This window comes from Saccopteryx bilineata, chromosome 6 (genome assembly GCF_036850765.1).
Source record: "Saccopteryx bilineata isolate mSacBil1 chromosome 6, mSacBil1_pri_phased_curated, whole genome shotgun sequence".
NCBI lineage: Eukaryota > Metazoa > Chordata > Mammalia > Chiroptera > Emballonuridae > Saccopteryx > Saccopteryx bilineata.
Window position 1 is genome coordinate 18,906,239 of NC_089495.1, and position 17,104 is coordinate 18,923,342.

The 17,104-nt window shown below is 37.6% G+C and overlaps 1 protein-coding gene across 2 annotated transcripts in view; it reads right to left on the reverse strand.

Moving 5' to 3' along the window:
• The window catches only part of TUSC3 (tumor suppressor candidate 3), a 125,825-nt gene that overhangs the window by 53,979 nt on the left and 54,742 nt on the right, over positions 1 to 17,104 (reverse strand). For both annotated transcript variants that reach the window (XM_066236120.1, XM_066236121.1), the window contains exons 3-6: positions 16,452 to 16,569; positions 10,699 to 10,839; positions 7,379 to 7,519; positions 7,166 to 7,255 (exon numbers count right to left, since the gene is read on the reverse strand). In XM_066236120.1, coding sequence (XP_066092217.1) covers positions 7,166 to 7,255; positions 7,379 to 7,519; positions 10,699 to 10,839; positions 16,452 to 16,569 — 490 coding nt within the window. The remainder of the gene's footprint in view (positions 1 to 7,165; positions 7,256 to 7,378; positions 7,520 to 10,698; positions 10,840 to 16,451; positions 16,570 to 17,104) is intronic.

Genomic DNA, 17,104 nt, shown 5'->3' on the forward strand with positions numbered 1-17,104 from the left:
GCTGACATTCTCTTTGCTGGTGGTATGAAGATTACAATAAAAATAGTGAACATCCCAGTAAATATTTTTATACAAAAATAATTAGCTTAAATAAGCCTATATAATTTTCAACTTATGACTAAGAGGTTCCTCAAAGAACCGGCATATGCAAAATCCCTGAGGCATGATGGTGCCTCAGACAGAACAAGTACTTCATTAATGATAAATTCCAGATTAAGCTGCATGCCATTTTGTAACAAAATGCTTTTGCATGGCACATAGAACACAGCTCTTAGCTTTATTAACAACTGAACTATAATGAAGCAAAAACTTTTGGATTATATTGGGTAAACCCATAGCAATCTTCAAACAGCAGATAAAAGCCAAATCTTAAAAAAAAACAACAAAAAAAAACACACACACATATTTATTTATGCTGAGAGTTACAACCTAACTCTAAGCTTTATCTTACTAAATGCATCTCACTCACGATGACTGTTTTCTTTTACCCACAGAAAATGTCCTGTGCCCCACATAAGTATAGGTTGCATTGCTTCCCTTCAGCTACCCAGTGAAGGTTGCTTTGGGGATGACTTTCATGCTGTTAAGTGGACCATTAGTATTTGTGCTATTAGGAGCATCTTAAGAGTGACAAATAAACTTGCAAATCAGCTCAGCACCATAATGCCTCTACTATTAGTTTTCTGTACTTCCCTTTATTAATTTAGATTTTAAGTTCAATACAGTGAAACCTCTTCTGGTAGCAATTTTAGATTCATATGCATGTTTGATTCCACAATTAATATATGAAAATGTGTAGTCACCAAGCAACATTACATATCTCTTTCATATTTTTAAAAATGAATAGCTAAATCAAGACCAGCACCATCCCCAGCAGCCTTATTAAAGCCTGCCTGACCCAGTTCAAAAACAGAACTTTTCAAGCCAGAATCAGCAGTTCAGAGATGACACATGCCCATGACAAATCGATTCTGTTGATGACCGAAAACTGTAAACCATTCTGACCAATGTTTCCCTAAGTGTATGTTTCCCTTGTTGATATAAAGTGAATGGGCAGTCAGGATGCACAGAGCTGGGGACTACAGTACGAGCGGCTCTGGAAACTACAATTCAAAACACAGGCTCTGTTGACAGAGCATCAATAACACACCTACTATAAGGAAACACATCTGTTCATTTCTAAAAGAACTGTTGAAGTGTGTAATAAAGATAAAATAATTTCTGATGGATACATTTTTCACACTTTTCCTTGCAGGATTGTTTACAAGACACAGATAGATGACACTGGCTTTAAAAAATTTACCCATAATTGGTGAGATATTTTGAGGACTATTTGGTACTATTTCTTTCAGAGCATGATATGTTTAAAACACCAATTCAAAAGTATATTTCTTCACGACTTCTTTCCTCTGCTTTCAAAATGCTGGAAAGAAAAACCCTCGCACATTGCGGGATGTGGCAGAAGGCACTGCACCGCGCGGCCCCCAGTACAGCCCTTCCACCCTCCTTGAGCTTCAGCCCCTTCCACCACCAGCTCAGCTTTGCTTTGCCTGTTGGATTTCTTTCACTGCCGGGAGTCCACCATCCCAGTCCGGGGAAGCAATGCCTTCCCGGGGAAAGAGTACTCAACCTGTGACTGAGCAGAGCTGGTGTGTCAACACCTCTGCTCCAGGCTCCCCTTGTGTCCCACCCGGGCCCCCATACCTCCCAGCAGCGTTAGCTTTGGGGGCCCCCAGCACTTACTGGAATCTTTCCTGACTGCCTCCCCTGCTGCACTGGCTTCCCGCTTCTACCGCATGTTTCCTTCTCCTCCGATTCAAACTACTCTATCTTTGGGTTGGTTTGGGGAAGAAACCAAACTATGACTTTTAAAAGTGCTTAAACATGTATAACCATATTTTGTCTCATATGCAAATACAAGGTAAGAGAAGCAGTATCAGACTCATTTTATAGAAAAACAGAGATACTAAGAAACTTCCCCCAAATAACATGACTGGTTAGAGGCAGAGCTTGGGAAGAACTCAGCCCTGGTTTCTTTCTCTGGTTCTCTCAGTCCAAGCACTTCAGGGCAAAGGCAGAAGAATGACTCTGGGCAAAGACTCTTCTTCACCTGCTCTTATGTAAACCTCTTTAAGCATGTAAAATGTCACAGATTAAATCGTGTTTACTTAGATATATTAAAGAAAACTAGTATACCAGAACCATTTTCTTATTAATCATGTTACTAATGGCACTCGTTATTTACAAAAATATTCTAAACATTAAACTCCTTAAAGTACAGATCACCGTGACCCTAAGCACTGGTTACCTCAATATGAAAGCACTTATTTCAAGTCATTTTTTGGGTGTATATTATGCTAAATGAGATGGTTTTCCTAGCTGCAAAGTACCTACAACCAAATTATATATACAACTCTAAACAAGCTTCTCCTCTCTAACACTGACACTCTGTGCCTGGTGACGCTGTGTTGGTAGCTGTCTTTGGCACTGCAGAATGTCTAGTAGCATACCTCACTGTCAGTAGAGGGTACATGCCCTAGTGTGACACCCAAAAATGTACACAAAAACTACCAGATGTCCCCAGGAAAAAGGACATTCATCCTTGGTTGTATGGCATGAGTTTTACAGCATAAACATCCCTTCACTTCTTCATGTAAAGCAGCCAATCTATAAAGGCCGCAGAGTTTAATGTCGCATTGGGACAAAACTTTATATTTACCTTGATATTTTACATAACCATATTAACTAAAAGCATTCTGTTTGCAAGATTATGGAGATTTCATACCCCTTCACCCCCATTTAATTAGTCAATCTCTATAAAGAAAATGATACATATCACCTATGAATTATAGATTATTTAGGACACTTAGATTTCTTAGAATGCTCATATCAAAAATTTAAAATGGATTTTAACATCAGGATTTACAGATAAACCACTGTTACTAAAAATATATATTTGTGTCTAAACTTAATATTTCAAAACACATTAGTCTAGTTATCATCAACTTAGTCCTCAAATTGACGGGGGGAACTCAAGTATTAAAATTTTAGCTTGAGTAATGGTGGCTTTAGTTATAATCAATAGGCTTAATGGTTAATTCAGGTAAAAGCTTTGTTCTAGGAACTGGGACACCAGAACAGGCGTAGATGATTTAGGCAAGCAATCCACCTTTGTGCCCTACATGGTGGTGAAGATGTGGAGAAAGGGGAATCCTCATGCACTGTGTGTGGGAATGCAGACTAGAGCAACCACTGTGGAAAGCAGTATGGAGTTATGTCAAAAAATTAAAAATGGCCCTAGCCAGCAGGCTCAGTAGTAGAGCATCCACCCAGTGTGTAGATGTCCTGGGTTCTATTCCAAGTCAGGGCACACAGAAGCGACCATCTCCTTCTCCACCCCTCCTCCCCCTTCTTTCTCGCTCTCTCTTCTCCTCGTGCAGCCATGGCTTGATTGGTTCAAGTGCACTGGCCCCGGGCACTGAGGATGGCTCCCTGGAGCCTCCACCTCAGGCATTAAAAATAGATCCTTTGCGAGCATGGCCCCTGATGGGCAGAACATCAACCCCAGAGAGGGATTGCTGGGTGAATCCTGGTCAGGGCGTATGTGGGAATCTGTCTCCCTATTTCCCCTCCTCTCACTTGGAAAAGAAGAAAATAAAATTTAAAATAGAACTGCAATTTCCCTAAGAAATATTCCAAAGAAACCCAAAACACTAATTTGAAAAAATGTGTGCACCCCTATGTTCACTATATATAGTGTTATTTATAATAGTCACTATAGTTAATTTTCAAACACACAAATCTTACATGGGGATTTCTTTTTTAAAAATATAATAGGTTAAAATATGAAAAAGTCACCAAAGGAGGACAGTTCTACTTTTCAAGTCATATCTTAAGGTTTAAATATATCTATTATAAAAAAAACATTTATTATTATCATTTTATCGGACAATCTTTGTTTAAAGTAAAAATCCTGAACCAATAACTATTTTATTTTATAAAGCAAAGTTAATCTTCTATTTTGTTCTAGTAATATAAAAACATTATGCAATCAACTCGTTAAAACAAAACTTAAACCTAATTTCCTACTTCAATGTATGTTGACATCATGCTTATAGAAAAAACAGGAAGTTTTGCTAAAATATGTTAAAAGATAAAACAAGAAAAGAATTATACGTATGCTAATGGGCAAACTTCTTCTGCCCCTTTCCAAGGTGCTATAAGGCCTTGTCTATACTGCTTAGCAATTCTATCTCACACAATCCTAAAATTGTATCTATATCTCTTTGTTCAAGAGTATACGCACGTGATTGTCTTTGCAGCTAGAAGTTCTTGTATTACCAAGACCTTTATGCTTTTTTCCCCCTTCAATCCTAAAGCTTTATTCAAATATGAGAAAAAAATGTACTTTTTATAAAATATAAGGAGTTGAAAAGTTTAGGATAAAATTCATCTTTTAATATTTTGGTTATAGGCTTAAATTTTTATCATTTCTATTACTTTAAGATGTTGAGGCCCTGGCTGGTGGCTCATGGATGGAGCATCAGCCCACCATATGGATGTCCCGGGTTTGTTTCCCAGTCAGGGCACACAGGAAAAGCATCCACCTGTTTTTCCCACCCCTTCTCCTCCTGCAGCCAGTGGCTTGATTGGTTTGAGCATGGCCCAGGGAGCTGAGGATAGTTTCATTTAAGCACATCAGCTTCAGGTGCTAAAAATAGCTCAGTACTTGAGCATCAGCCCAAGATGGGGATGCCAGGTGGATCTCAGTCAGTACACATGTGTGAATCTGCCTCACTATCTGCCCTTCTCCTCTCATCTGAAACAACAACAACAAAAATGTTAAAAGCTGAAAGTTTCCCTCTTTTTTTTTTTTCTGAAGCTGGAAATGGGGAGAGACAGACAGACTCCCGCATGCGCCCGACCGGGATCCACCTGGCACGCCCACCAGGGGGCGATGCTCTGCCCCTCCGGGGCATCGCTCTGTTGCGACCAGAGCCACTCTAGCGCCTGGGGCAGAAGCCAAGGAGCCATCCCCAGCGCCCGGGCCATCTTTGCTCCAATGGAGCCTCGCTGCGGGAGGGGGAGAGACAGAGAGGAAGGAGAGGGGGAGGGCTGGAGAAGCAGATGGGCACTTCTCCTGTGTGCCCTGGCCGGGAATCGAACCCAGGACTTCTGCACACCAGGCTGACGCTCTACCACTGAGCCAACTGGCCAGGGCCTGAAAGTTTCCCTCTTAAAAATACAGAACAATATAATGTGTGTCTGGGCCATTAAAGTACCTTTTCCTAAAGGCCATGGCAGTATGTACAGGCAAATTAATAATGCATTTGTGTGAAGCCTTGAAAGTAAGGGAATATGTTATTGCTCAATAATTCCAATAATTTTTTACAATTTAATTTTGAATATTAAAAGCATTCAAATTACTCTTCTCTCTCTAATGACAGATTTCAAAAGTAAAAATAGTAAAAACCATGTTGGTATTACTATAGCAGCTGATTACTCAGAGTCCAACTCAGCCTCCATACACTTGTCATTTATAGCAGAAATCTAAAAATGTTCACAACCCTATGAGACTAAATTGATTATTATCAAGTATCAATGACTGTAACTCTGATAATTTGCAACTAGTCCCTAAAACCTGATTAGGTATTCTAGGGAACACTCACAGAATAATATCCCTATGTTACAGTTCCACAAAGAAGTGCAAAAAAAAGCCACAAGCAATGTAGGAAGAAGAAATAACTTGTTAGCTATCTTTAATATTAGAAATATTTGAAGTACTATAAGCAATGAAGATAAAAACTATATAAACTTCCATTACATACATTTATATTTATAGAGAATTTGTAACATTATTCTGTTCAGAATGTAGTTTTAGAAATTAGGAATTATTATTCTAGATGTTATTGTAGTACTGTGTTTATGATTTTTAAAGAAGACCTTATCTTTTTTTTTTTTTTCATTTTTCCGAAGCTGGAAACGGGGAGGCAGTCAGACAGACTCCCGCATGCGCCCGACTGGGATCCACTGGCATGCCCACCAGGGGGCGATGTTCTGCCCCTCTGGGGTGTCGCTCTGTTGCATCCAGAGCCATTCTAGCACCTGAGGCAGAGGCTACAGAGCCATTCCCAGCGCCCGGGCCATCTTTGCTCCAATGGAGCCTCGGCTGCAGGAGGGGAAGAGCGAGACAGAGAGGAAGGAGAGGGGGAGGGGTGGAGAAGCAGATGGGCGCTTCTCCTGTGTGCCCTGGTCGGGAATCGAACCTGGGATTCCTGCACACCAGGCTGACGCTCCACCACTGAGCCAACCGGCCAGGGCCAAGACCTTATCTTTTAGGGTTACCTACTGAAATATTTATGGATAAAATGAAATGATATTGGGCAGTAATTTCAAAAGGATCCAACATCAGGTAAAGAGAACTTGGTTGGAAAATAGATGAAATAATATTAATCATGAGTTGGTAATCGATGAATTTGGTGATGGGTACAATGTAGCACGATGGACATCGTTACATTATTCTCTCAACATCTGTGCATTTTCCAAAAGAAAAAGCTTTAAAAAAGGCACATTTTCAAACAGTTTTTAACCTTCATCGACCTAAGATTAAAGCCTCAAAGTCAGTATTGTACAAAGTTGATTTATTGCAATATTTCCCACCAACCAAAAGGAGAGGGAAAACAAGTTATGTGAATTCAGTGGCAGTTAGTAATGTGAACTCTGCTAGTGATTTAACTACACATCAATTTCACTTTCAATTTTGTGGCAAACAGGTCCTAGCATTCTAATACAATGACTGCCAGAGTTCATAATAACGTTTTAATTAATCTCTTCTGAAGTCACTTGAATTTACCATTGATGGGTCACTAGCTCTAGCTATTCCTATTTCTTCTTCTAACATTATATATTATTACCATAGTATATACAAAGTTGAAAAATGTTTATGCATTAAATTTGAGGTTGTAGGTACATTGATTTTTAAATCAAAACTAAAGCATCCTAAAACAAAAAATACGCAATATATTATAGATTTGTGCAACAGAGGTAGTAATTGAGAACACAGATTTACATACACTATTCTTCCTTACTAAATACTAAACATAATTTTGACTCCTGCAAAAACAGAATACAAATTCAGAATATTGAAGCTAGGACATGCACCTACCACTTGTCCATTGTGCGGGTTCTTATGAGCATACGGAGGTCCACGGATATGATTCCACATCTGACCGGAAGTCATAGCAAAGACTATACACTGAAAGACAGGTGCAATATGTTTCTACTATAGTAATAATCAGGCTCATTTTGTTAATATTATACAATACAACTTATGCTATTTTACAAAAAGTAGAACTAAAAGTACAATGTGATAACATACCAGGGAGACCATTGCCCAACCAGTCTTATTATAGATGAACTCCAAGTTGTTCCTTCTTAAATAGAGCAAACCACCAACAAGTGACACTAACAGGGCCAAAGCAATGGTGCCAGAGTAGTTGGGCGGTCTGAAGACTCGAATCTGCAAAAAGGCAATGAAAATTTTAAGTGAAAAAAAAAAACAACAGTTTTTTTCCCTCGACCATGTTCTAAGTCCTTCCAATCTTCAATACAAATAATTTAGAAAGGGGCCACCACACTTTTCACACCTGGCACTAACATTCTCTTTGCTCTTTACAAGTCAAAAATATATACGTTAAAACATCATGGCTAAGTAAAAAGCCTTGATCTTCATTTTAGGTGAATACAGTTAAAGATGCAAAACCTACTTATCTTCAACCCAGAGCTGTTCCGATTAATCCATGGAACAGGGGGTCATTTGGTAAAGTATAACAGTGAGATGGGAGTATAATATTTGTATTATTACAAATTGGGACTTTTTAAAAAAGGCTTTTTAAAAACAGCTTTATTTAGATATAATGCACATACCATGACAATTCACTATTCAAACTGGACAAGTCAATGGTTTTTAGTATAATCACTGATATGTGTACCGTCACCACAGTATTAGAAAATTTGAATCATTTCCAAAGGAAGTCCTATAGCATTTAGCATTCACTGCCTTCTTCCTTTTACCCTCCACCCTAAGCAACCACTAACTTTCTGTCACTATAGATTTACCCGTTCTTGACTTTCATAAAATATGTGATCTTTTGTATTGGGTTTCTTTCCCACAGCATAGTGTTTTCAAGGTTTATCCTTGTAGCATGTGTCAATATTTCATTTATTTTTATGGGTGAAAACTCCATTGTACGCATATATGACATTTTTTTTATCCATTAATCAGTTGATGGTCAGTGGGCTGTTTCTACTTTATAGCTATTATGAATAATGCTGCTATAAATATTTATATATTTTCCTCATAGAAATGTTTATTCAGATTCTTTACCCATTTTTTAAAAATTAAGTCATCTTTGTATTATTAAGTTGTAAGAGTCCAATATATATAATAGATGTAAGTCCCTTATGAGAAAAATGATCTGCAAATATTTTCTCCCATTCTGTGAGTGACTTTTCACTTTCATGATATGCATTAAAGTATAAGAACTATTTTTCAAAAGTGGACAAAACTGGTATGAACTCATGAATTCCACAGTATGTACAGATCTTGATTCTAATACTGTTCACCCCTAAAAGAAAACAAGGCTCCAAGGACAGATGGCTAATCGAGTATTGGAAAGGGTAGACAGGTGATGCAAGATGAGCCTGAAATCAACCAGCTGGAGGTATCACAGTCCCTGACCTCAAATTTTACTACAAAACAGTACCACCATGGCAAAAAACAAAAACAAAAACAAACCAGTGGAACAAAATTGAAGAGCTCAGAAATAAACCCACACATATACGGGCAAAGCATGTTTTGAGAAACGAAGCACAAGCATACAATAGAGAAAGAAAAGTCTTTTTAATAAGTGGTATTTGGAAAATTGGAAAGCCACATACAAAAGAATGAAACTAGACTGTTGACACCATACACAAAATTAACTCAAAATGTTTTAAAGAATTAAATATAAGACATGAAATAAGAAAATATAAGTACTAAACTTTGGATCTTGGTCTTAGCGAGGTTTTTGTGAACTCCACCCAAAGGCAAGGGAAGTAAAGGCAAGAACCAATGAATGGGACTAGATCAAACTAAAAGTTTCTGCACTGCAACAGAAACAATCTACAAAACAAAAAATGTCAACCAACCAAATGGGAGAAGATATTTGCAAACAGTACCTCCATTAAGGGGCTAATCTCTAAAATACATAATGGACTCATACAACTCAAAAACAATAAAAAACAATCCAATTAAAAAATGCACAGAGGACCTGAACCCAGACTTTTCCCAAGAAGGCACGCAAATGGCCAACAGATATATGAAAAGATGCTCAACTTCAATAGTTATAAGGGTAAGAAAAGGCAAAACCACAGTGAGATATCACTTCACTCTTGTGAGTATGGCTATTTTCAAGACAGGCAATAACAAGTATTGGGGGAGACGACGTGGAGACAAGGGACCACTCATACACTGCTGATAGGGATGTAAACTGGTGCAGACACTATAAAAGTTCATCAAAAAATTAAAAATAGTGATACTACATGACCCTATTCTGTGTCCTTCTTCTGGGTATCAATCTGAAAAAATTTGTTAAGACTTATTCATAAAGATATACATACCCCTATATTCATTGCAGCATTAGTCATAATAGCAAAGACATGGAAACAACCTAAGTGCCCTTCAACTGATGGTTGGGTAAACAGGATATGGTACATATATTCAATGGAATACTACCTAGTCATAAAAAAGATTAAATATTGCCATTTGTTACAGCATGGACGGATCTGGAGAGTATCGTGCTAAGTGAAATAATTCAGATGGAAAAGGACAAGCATCATATGATTTTACACATATGTGAAAACAGAAAGGAGCAAACTCCTAGGCAGAGACAATAGTATGGTGGTTATCAGAAGGGAAGGGGGCTGGGGGGGATGAAGAGGGCAAAGGGGGTCATATATGGAGTAACAGAAGGAGAGGAGATTTCTTGTGGTGAGCACACAATGCAATATACAAATGATGTATTATAAAATTGTATACCTGAAATTTATATAGTGTTATTAACCAGTATTACTCCAATATATTTAGTTTAAAAAAATAAAAACTTGATTGGGACACTTGAAACCATGCTAAAACAATATATTAAAAATAAAAATTTTAAATTAAAAAAAAAAATCACGTGATTTCCTCTTTAAAAAAATTTTTCTCAACTATATCCTTAAGTTAAATTACATAAAGACATACAGTTAGAATAATTATACTACTTATAGTCCCAAGAACTGTATGCATGTGGCATTTTCTTTCTCGCATGGCTCGTGAAAATGGGTGTTATCCCATTTTTATTTGCTCAAAGGATAAAAATAATACATCTTGCTTTTTAATTAGAATTTCTTTGATTATCAATACCATTCAGCATATTTTTTAGCCTCTGAAATTACTTTGTGCCTAACTCATACTCTTTAATGGTTTTTAAAAACACCATTTAAATTCACCTAACTCAGTCAAAGTTTAGCTTACCCCAATAGAGTTCAGACTGTTTTCCCTAAGCAATGAAAAATGCTGCATAGAGTGATTTAAAAAAATCCTGTGGCCTTCTTACAATGCTCTAACAAACCAAGCTAATTAGTCTCTGGTTGAAACTGCGGGGAATGAAAACATACATGAACATCCGTTCTGTCAGCAATCCACTTGGCTAGTTGTTCAGCTGCAAATCCGATTCGTTGAAGGTCAAAAGTATCAGCTCTCTTTGGTCTGCCTTTTGGAGGAAAATGCATGAATGTAGGAGCAGAGTTCATGTTGAGCTGTAAAACATGAGACAAAAAAGAAAATACTAAATATAGCATGATCCTAAAAATCTTTATATATCAGTAAACTAACAATTCACATTTTTTTTCTGCATGAATTTTGGAAATACAGAATTTATTATGAAAACCCAAGTGGCTTTCCAGAACTTAATTGCTGTTTTATTCACCTTAATGCACTACTGGATAAAAAAGGCCTTAGAAATTTGGCTGTTTGCTGAACCTTCACATTTAACATACATCATTCATATTCTGAGCTGTATCCCCTATATTTTATCAGCCATTTCATCCTATTTTGAATTCTGTAGTTGGAGTAAGGAATGAATTAATTCAAAGTACAAACAGAAATATTATAATATGGTAGTGCCTGGACTGTTTCAGTTCTTAAGCAGTTATTAAAGAAAAAGTACTGGTATTTGATGAACAATATAAATATATATATTATGGATTAAATTTCAAAGTATAAATAGATTGACTATTCTATTAGACTTTAAAAACTTTTTTAAAAATGGGGACTATAACAGAAAACATCATTTTTGTTTTAAACAACTTGAATTTACCCAATTATAGCAGAAATCCACAATGATGGTATTTTCTTGTTCAACATTTCTATTAAGTCAAATGTTTTGAAATGGTTATATCTCACTGTTACTTTCTAAAGGCAATTTCTATGTGAAAAGTGTACTGAGTAAGCTACTAGCACGGTATAAATCAGGGGTCCCCAAACTACGGCCCATGGGCCACATGCGGCCCCCTGAGGCCATTTATCCGGCCCCCCGCCGCACTTCCGGAAGGGGTACCTCTTTCATTGGTGGTCAGTGAGAGACGCAAAGCATGGCATCGCTCACATACAGTACTACTTCCAGTGACGTGGGATGCACACATCACGGCTCCGGAAGCACGTCACATCACTTGTTACATCTAGCTGTGACAAATATGGAACCGGACATTGACCATCTCATTAGCCAAAAGCAGGCCTGTAGTTCCCATTGAAATACTGGTCAGTTTATTGATTTAAATTTACTTGTTCTTTACTTTAAATATTGTATTTGTTCCTGTTTGTTTTTTTACTTTAAAATAAGATATGTGCAGTGTGCATAGGGATTTGTTCATAGTTTTTTTTTATAGTCTGGCCCTCCAATGGTCTGAGGGACAGTGAACTGGCCCCCTATGTAAAAAGTTTGGGGACCCCTGGTATAAATAGTGTTTATTAACAATACAATATCTAAAAACAAATATTAGATTAATTTGTATTGAGGAGTAAACTAAAAAAATATATATACAGATTAAATTGATGCTGCCCAGGGATTACGAAAAATGTCATAAATTAAAAGCCAACAGGTTTTTCTCCCTGACTTGAACTATAGTTTAGCACTTCCCGTAAAAAGAAAAATCAATCAAATAACATACATTAGATCAGGGGTAGTCAGCCTTTTTATACCCACCATTCACTTTTGTATCTCTGTTAGTAGTAAAATTTTCTAATCGCCCACTGGTTCCACAGTAATGGTGATTTATAAAGTAGGGAAGTAACTTTTCTTTATAAAATTTATAAAGCAGAGTTACAGCAAGTTAAAGCATATAATAATAATTACTTACCAAGTACTTTGTCGGATTTTCGCTAAGTTTGGCAGAATAAATCTTTATAAAATAACTTACTATAGTTAAATCTATCTTTTTATTTATACTTTGGTTGCTCTGCTACCGCCCACCATGAAAGCTGGAATGCCCACTAGTGGGGGGTAGGGACCAGGTTGACTACCACTGCCTTAGATGATGGCTGACATCAAGGTAAAGCTATAGCAGTACTAGCAGTGGGCTTGATGTCATGGACAGTTAATGTTTAAGTGGAACAACACACGATCACCAGTTCCTTTCTCCCTTGTGTTTTTTCCCACTCCAGTCTTCATTCATCTGTGTTTCTTTGATAAATGTACTAGAAATGCCTACAGTGCACCTGTAAATATAAATTTTCAAGGGAGTAAGTCCTTGCAGCAGAATCAGAAAACCCAAGATAAGGCTTAAGAGCCTATGATTTTAGAGTTAAAACAATCATATATTGGCTCAGCGGTAGAGCATCGGCCTGGCGTGCGGGGGACCCGGGTTCGATTCCTGGCCAGAGCACAGAGGAGAAGCGCCCATTTGCTTCTCCACCCCCCCTCCTCCTTCCTCTCTGTCTCTTTCTTCCCCTCCCGCAGCCAAGGCTCCATTGGAGCAAAAATGGCCCTGGCGCTGGGGATGGCTCCTTGGCCTCTGCCCCAGGTGCTAGAGTGGCTCTGGTCGCGCAGAGCGACACCCCGGAGGGGCAGAGCATCCCCCCTGGTGGGCAGAGCATCGCCCCTGGTGGGCGTGCCGGGTGGATCCCGGTCGGGCGCAAGCAGGAGTCTGTCTGACTGTCTCTCCCTGTTTCCAGCTTCAGAAAAAATACAAATAAACAAACAAACAAAACAATCATATAATTCAAAGCTTTCATCTTAATTAAAATGTACAAACCCCCCAAGGCTACCACAAAGCGGGATACAGCACAGACCTGATTTCCAGCCCAGACCTCCTCCTAATGCACCACGTTCATTAACACCTTGGCCCATGGTTGGGCACCGAGCCTCGGCCATCCCGTGGGAACCACATGTAATCAAAGTTACTTGCCCAACAAGTCCCCAACATGCCAGGAATTGCCAAATTTCTGCACTTGTTATTCATACTGAATTCCGACAGCACAATATTGCTGACAGTGCTATAAACATTACTTTAGAGAGAGAACTTCAACAAAATGTGATTCAATAGTTAATGAGAAAGAAAACATAAGCATTAAAAATCTGTTAGTGGTTCTCAAGTAAAACAAAATATATACTTTTCCATTTTTTGTGGGTTTTAATTCCCCATAAAAATCATTAACTGCTATAACTTTTATGCATTTCTGCATTTTAAAAGGAAAACTCTTAATGCTAAGCCAGGGGCTGGGTTTGGAAAAGACAGAACAGTACCATACTCATAATTCTGCTGAACCAAGTTAACCTGAGGAAATTTTCAATCAAAAACAATCTTGTTTTTGACTCTCATCTCTGTGCCAAACTTTAAAAAGTGCTTAAAGGATACATAAGATTACATCCAATAACAGAGCTACCGGGTTATCTGCTGGCCGCCTGCGTCAGCACCAGCACAAACACGGGGCTACTTGGTCCCTCCCACTGAACGTTGAACTAGCCGCCAACAGTTTAAAGATGGAGAAATTTTGTACAGAAACTCCTTGTTGACTCTCTTCTTGAGAAACCAGATCTATCTACGCGTGGTATGCATTCCTTCAATCCAGAACTGAGCTGTGCCTCACTGAGGTCAACCTGCCCCTCCTGTTGCTGCCATGCCCGCCCACACCACGCTGCTTCCTCCACCATGACACCGAGAATCAGCTGCGCGCTTTTACTTCCTAGAGTAGTCAGGAGAAAAGGGAAGCGTGAGTGGCTCCATTAAAGATTTACTCTTGTAAAAGACCAAGAAAGATTACATTGTAATAAATACAGGAGACAGCATATTTATTTCTGCAAGTGAAGAAATAATGTGTTTAATACAGTATGTGTATATACAAAGACACAATCATGAAAGGAACTAATCCAACCTACTTCGTTTAGTTTACAGCCTGCCCAGGACAGACACTGGGCTTGAAGCTCCTGCTCTAGCAGTAGGATTGGATCTAGATGACTATTTCCTATATGGTAAAGAGGATTCATGTGTATAATGAGTAGCACTTCTGCCTGATGATCTATCTCTAAGGCCAATTCTGAGATTCTATAGGGACCTACAAATTTTAGAAAGATATATCTGCTTCTTATGGTACTGTAATTTTCCTTCATAAGGCTATTTGAAGTTATGTAATTTCTGTATGCTTTTCTTTATTATCATCATCATATTATTAGCCCCCTAGTCTGTAAGCTCCTTATGGGGAAGAATTGTGCATGCTTTTCTCGCCAATTCATTGCTCCTGTAAGTGTAGGGACTCAATATCTCCTGAATAGATAAACAAAAATAAACATCCCAAAATGCATATAAATGTAGGGAGGAAGAAGTAAGTGAAGAATACTAAAAGAAAGACCAAGGATAAAAGGTCCTCAAAGCAAAAGATAATTTATCTTATTCAACAGGAACTCAGCAAAGATGAAGAAAAAATCAATCTGGAAGCAAATAAGCAAAAAGCCTCACTAATGACCCATTTATAATGAGTGAGCTAGATTCTCAGAACTAACTGCTCTTCCATGACCTAGTAAAGCATCATGCCAAAGAGGGTCATATGTGAGAAAAATAAACTAGATCAAGATAACCAAACTAATCATTGCCTGGTACTGCAGTAAGTTTTACTTGTGAAAGGCACGTAAAACTTATCAAATAGTAATAAATATAAAACATAATGACCCCAAGGCAACAGCATGATTAAGAGGTAGAGCTCTGGGAACCGGACTGCTAAACTCAAATACTAGCCCCATATGACACTAACTTCATAACCCTGAACAAGCGACAACCAGCTCTGCCCTAATGTCCTGATCTGTGAACTAGAGATAACACTATCTTTCTCAGTGGATCAGTGTGAAGCTAAACAAAAGATTACATTTAGAAAAGTTCTTGGAATGTAAGTGCACGATGGTAACGATGATGGTGACACAAACATGACAAAATTGATGACAACTAGTATTCTTATCCACAATGCAATGCTTTGCTCTTTAGAGAATGCTGTAAATGACCATGCATTAGTCTGCTCAGGTTTGTGGTGAACAGACTACCAAAGGCAGTACAGCTTAAACAACAGAAGCTTATTTCCTCACAGTTATGGAGGCTGAAAGTCTAAGACTAAGATCAGGATGGTTTGTTGTTAGTCAGCTCTCTCTTCCTGGTTGGAAGAAGGTCACCTTCTTGCTACCTCTGTCCTCCCATGGCCTTATCTCTATGTACACTCCCCCTGGAGTCTCTGCCTAGACACCAGAAGTGGGCAGTGCTGTTCTCCTTAGACACCAGTTTAAGGAGGTAACTGGCGTTAAATGAGGCACTATTATATTAAGGTCTCATCCTTAGTACCTCATTTAACCTTCCTCCTTAGGGTCTCTATCTCCAAAAGCAGTCACATTGGAGCTTAGGGCTTCACCATACAAAATTAGGAGGGACACAATTCAGTCCACAATAGAGAACAAACACTTTTAAATATTTAGTATTTTATATATGAAATTACCTACATCAGCCATATGGGAAGAAGTAAAGGTTAAGTACAACTTACACTGAATTCTATATAAAATTTCTTAAATTTATGCATGATGCTACCTTAAATCACGTAAGATTAAATATTAAAATAAGGGTAATGCCTGTAAATTGCCACTGTATGCTGACCGAACATACTTCCTCCATAATCAAAAGTTAAAATGTGTTTACCATATTCATGAAAGTGGCAAAACTATTTAATAATAAAAACAACATTAGCTGTATTTTAATGACATCAAATAATTTATTATAACTACTATTATATAAATATTTATTAACTTATTCAATATATGGTATTTTTATTTGGCAAGCAAAAATGTATCAACCATACCAACTCAACTAAATATATTAGCAAAATAAAATATAACTTTTACCTGTTGAAAAACATCTGTCCCCTCATCATAGTCCACCATACTGAAGAAGAGTTTGTTACAGAAAGCAGATGAATAGCGCCAGGAGTTAGCCAGTATTTGGTATTCTTCATTAGCTTGTCTGATAAGAATAATACAGCAAAAGAGAAGCACATAAGTCAGTATTCAAGCATTAACAAATCTGTTAATAAATCAGGTAGTTCTAGGAAAAGAGCTGGTCAGTTTTTGTATAGAAAGTAAGCTAAGAATATCTTTTATATTTTTAAATGGTTGTAGAAAATAAAAAGAATATTCCTATGATATGTGACAATTATATATAATTCAAAATTTATCATTCGTAAATAAAGGTTTATTGCTACAGAGCCACAAAAATTCATTCATTTACATATTTTTTTCTGGTTGTTATTGTGCTATAGAAGGGCAGAGTTGAAGAGCAGTAACTGAAACTGTATGGGCCAAATGCCCATCCTGGCACTTTAAATAAAGCTTAAGAACTCTTATTCTAGAGGATAAAATAATTTTGTGGCATTTTCTATCTATCTATCTATAATTTAAATCTTCTGATAATTTTTAGTAAAAAGCATAGAGCTATTTTTAAAAATATTTACAATTCATTTAACAAAGAAACAATCATGACAACATATTTTAAAATAAGT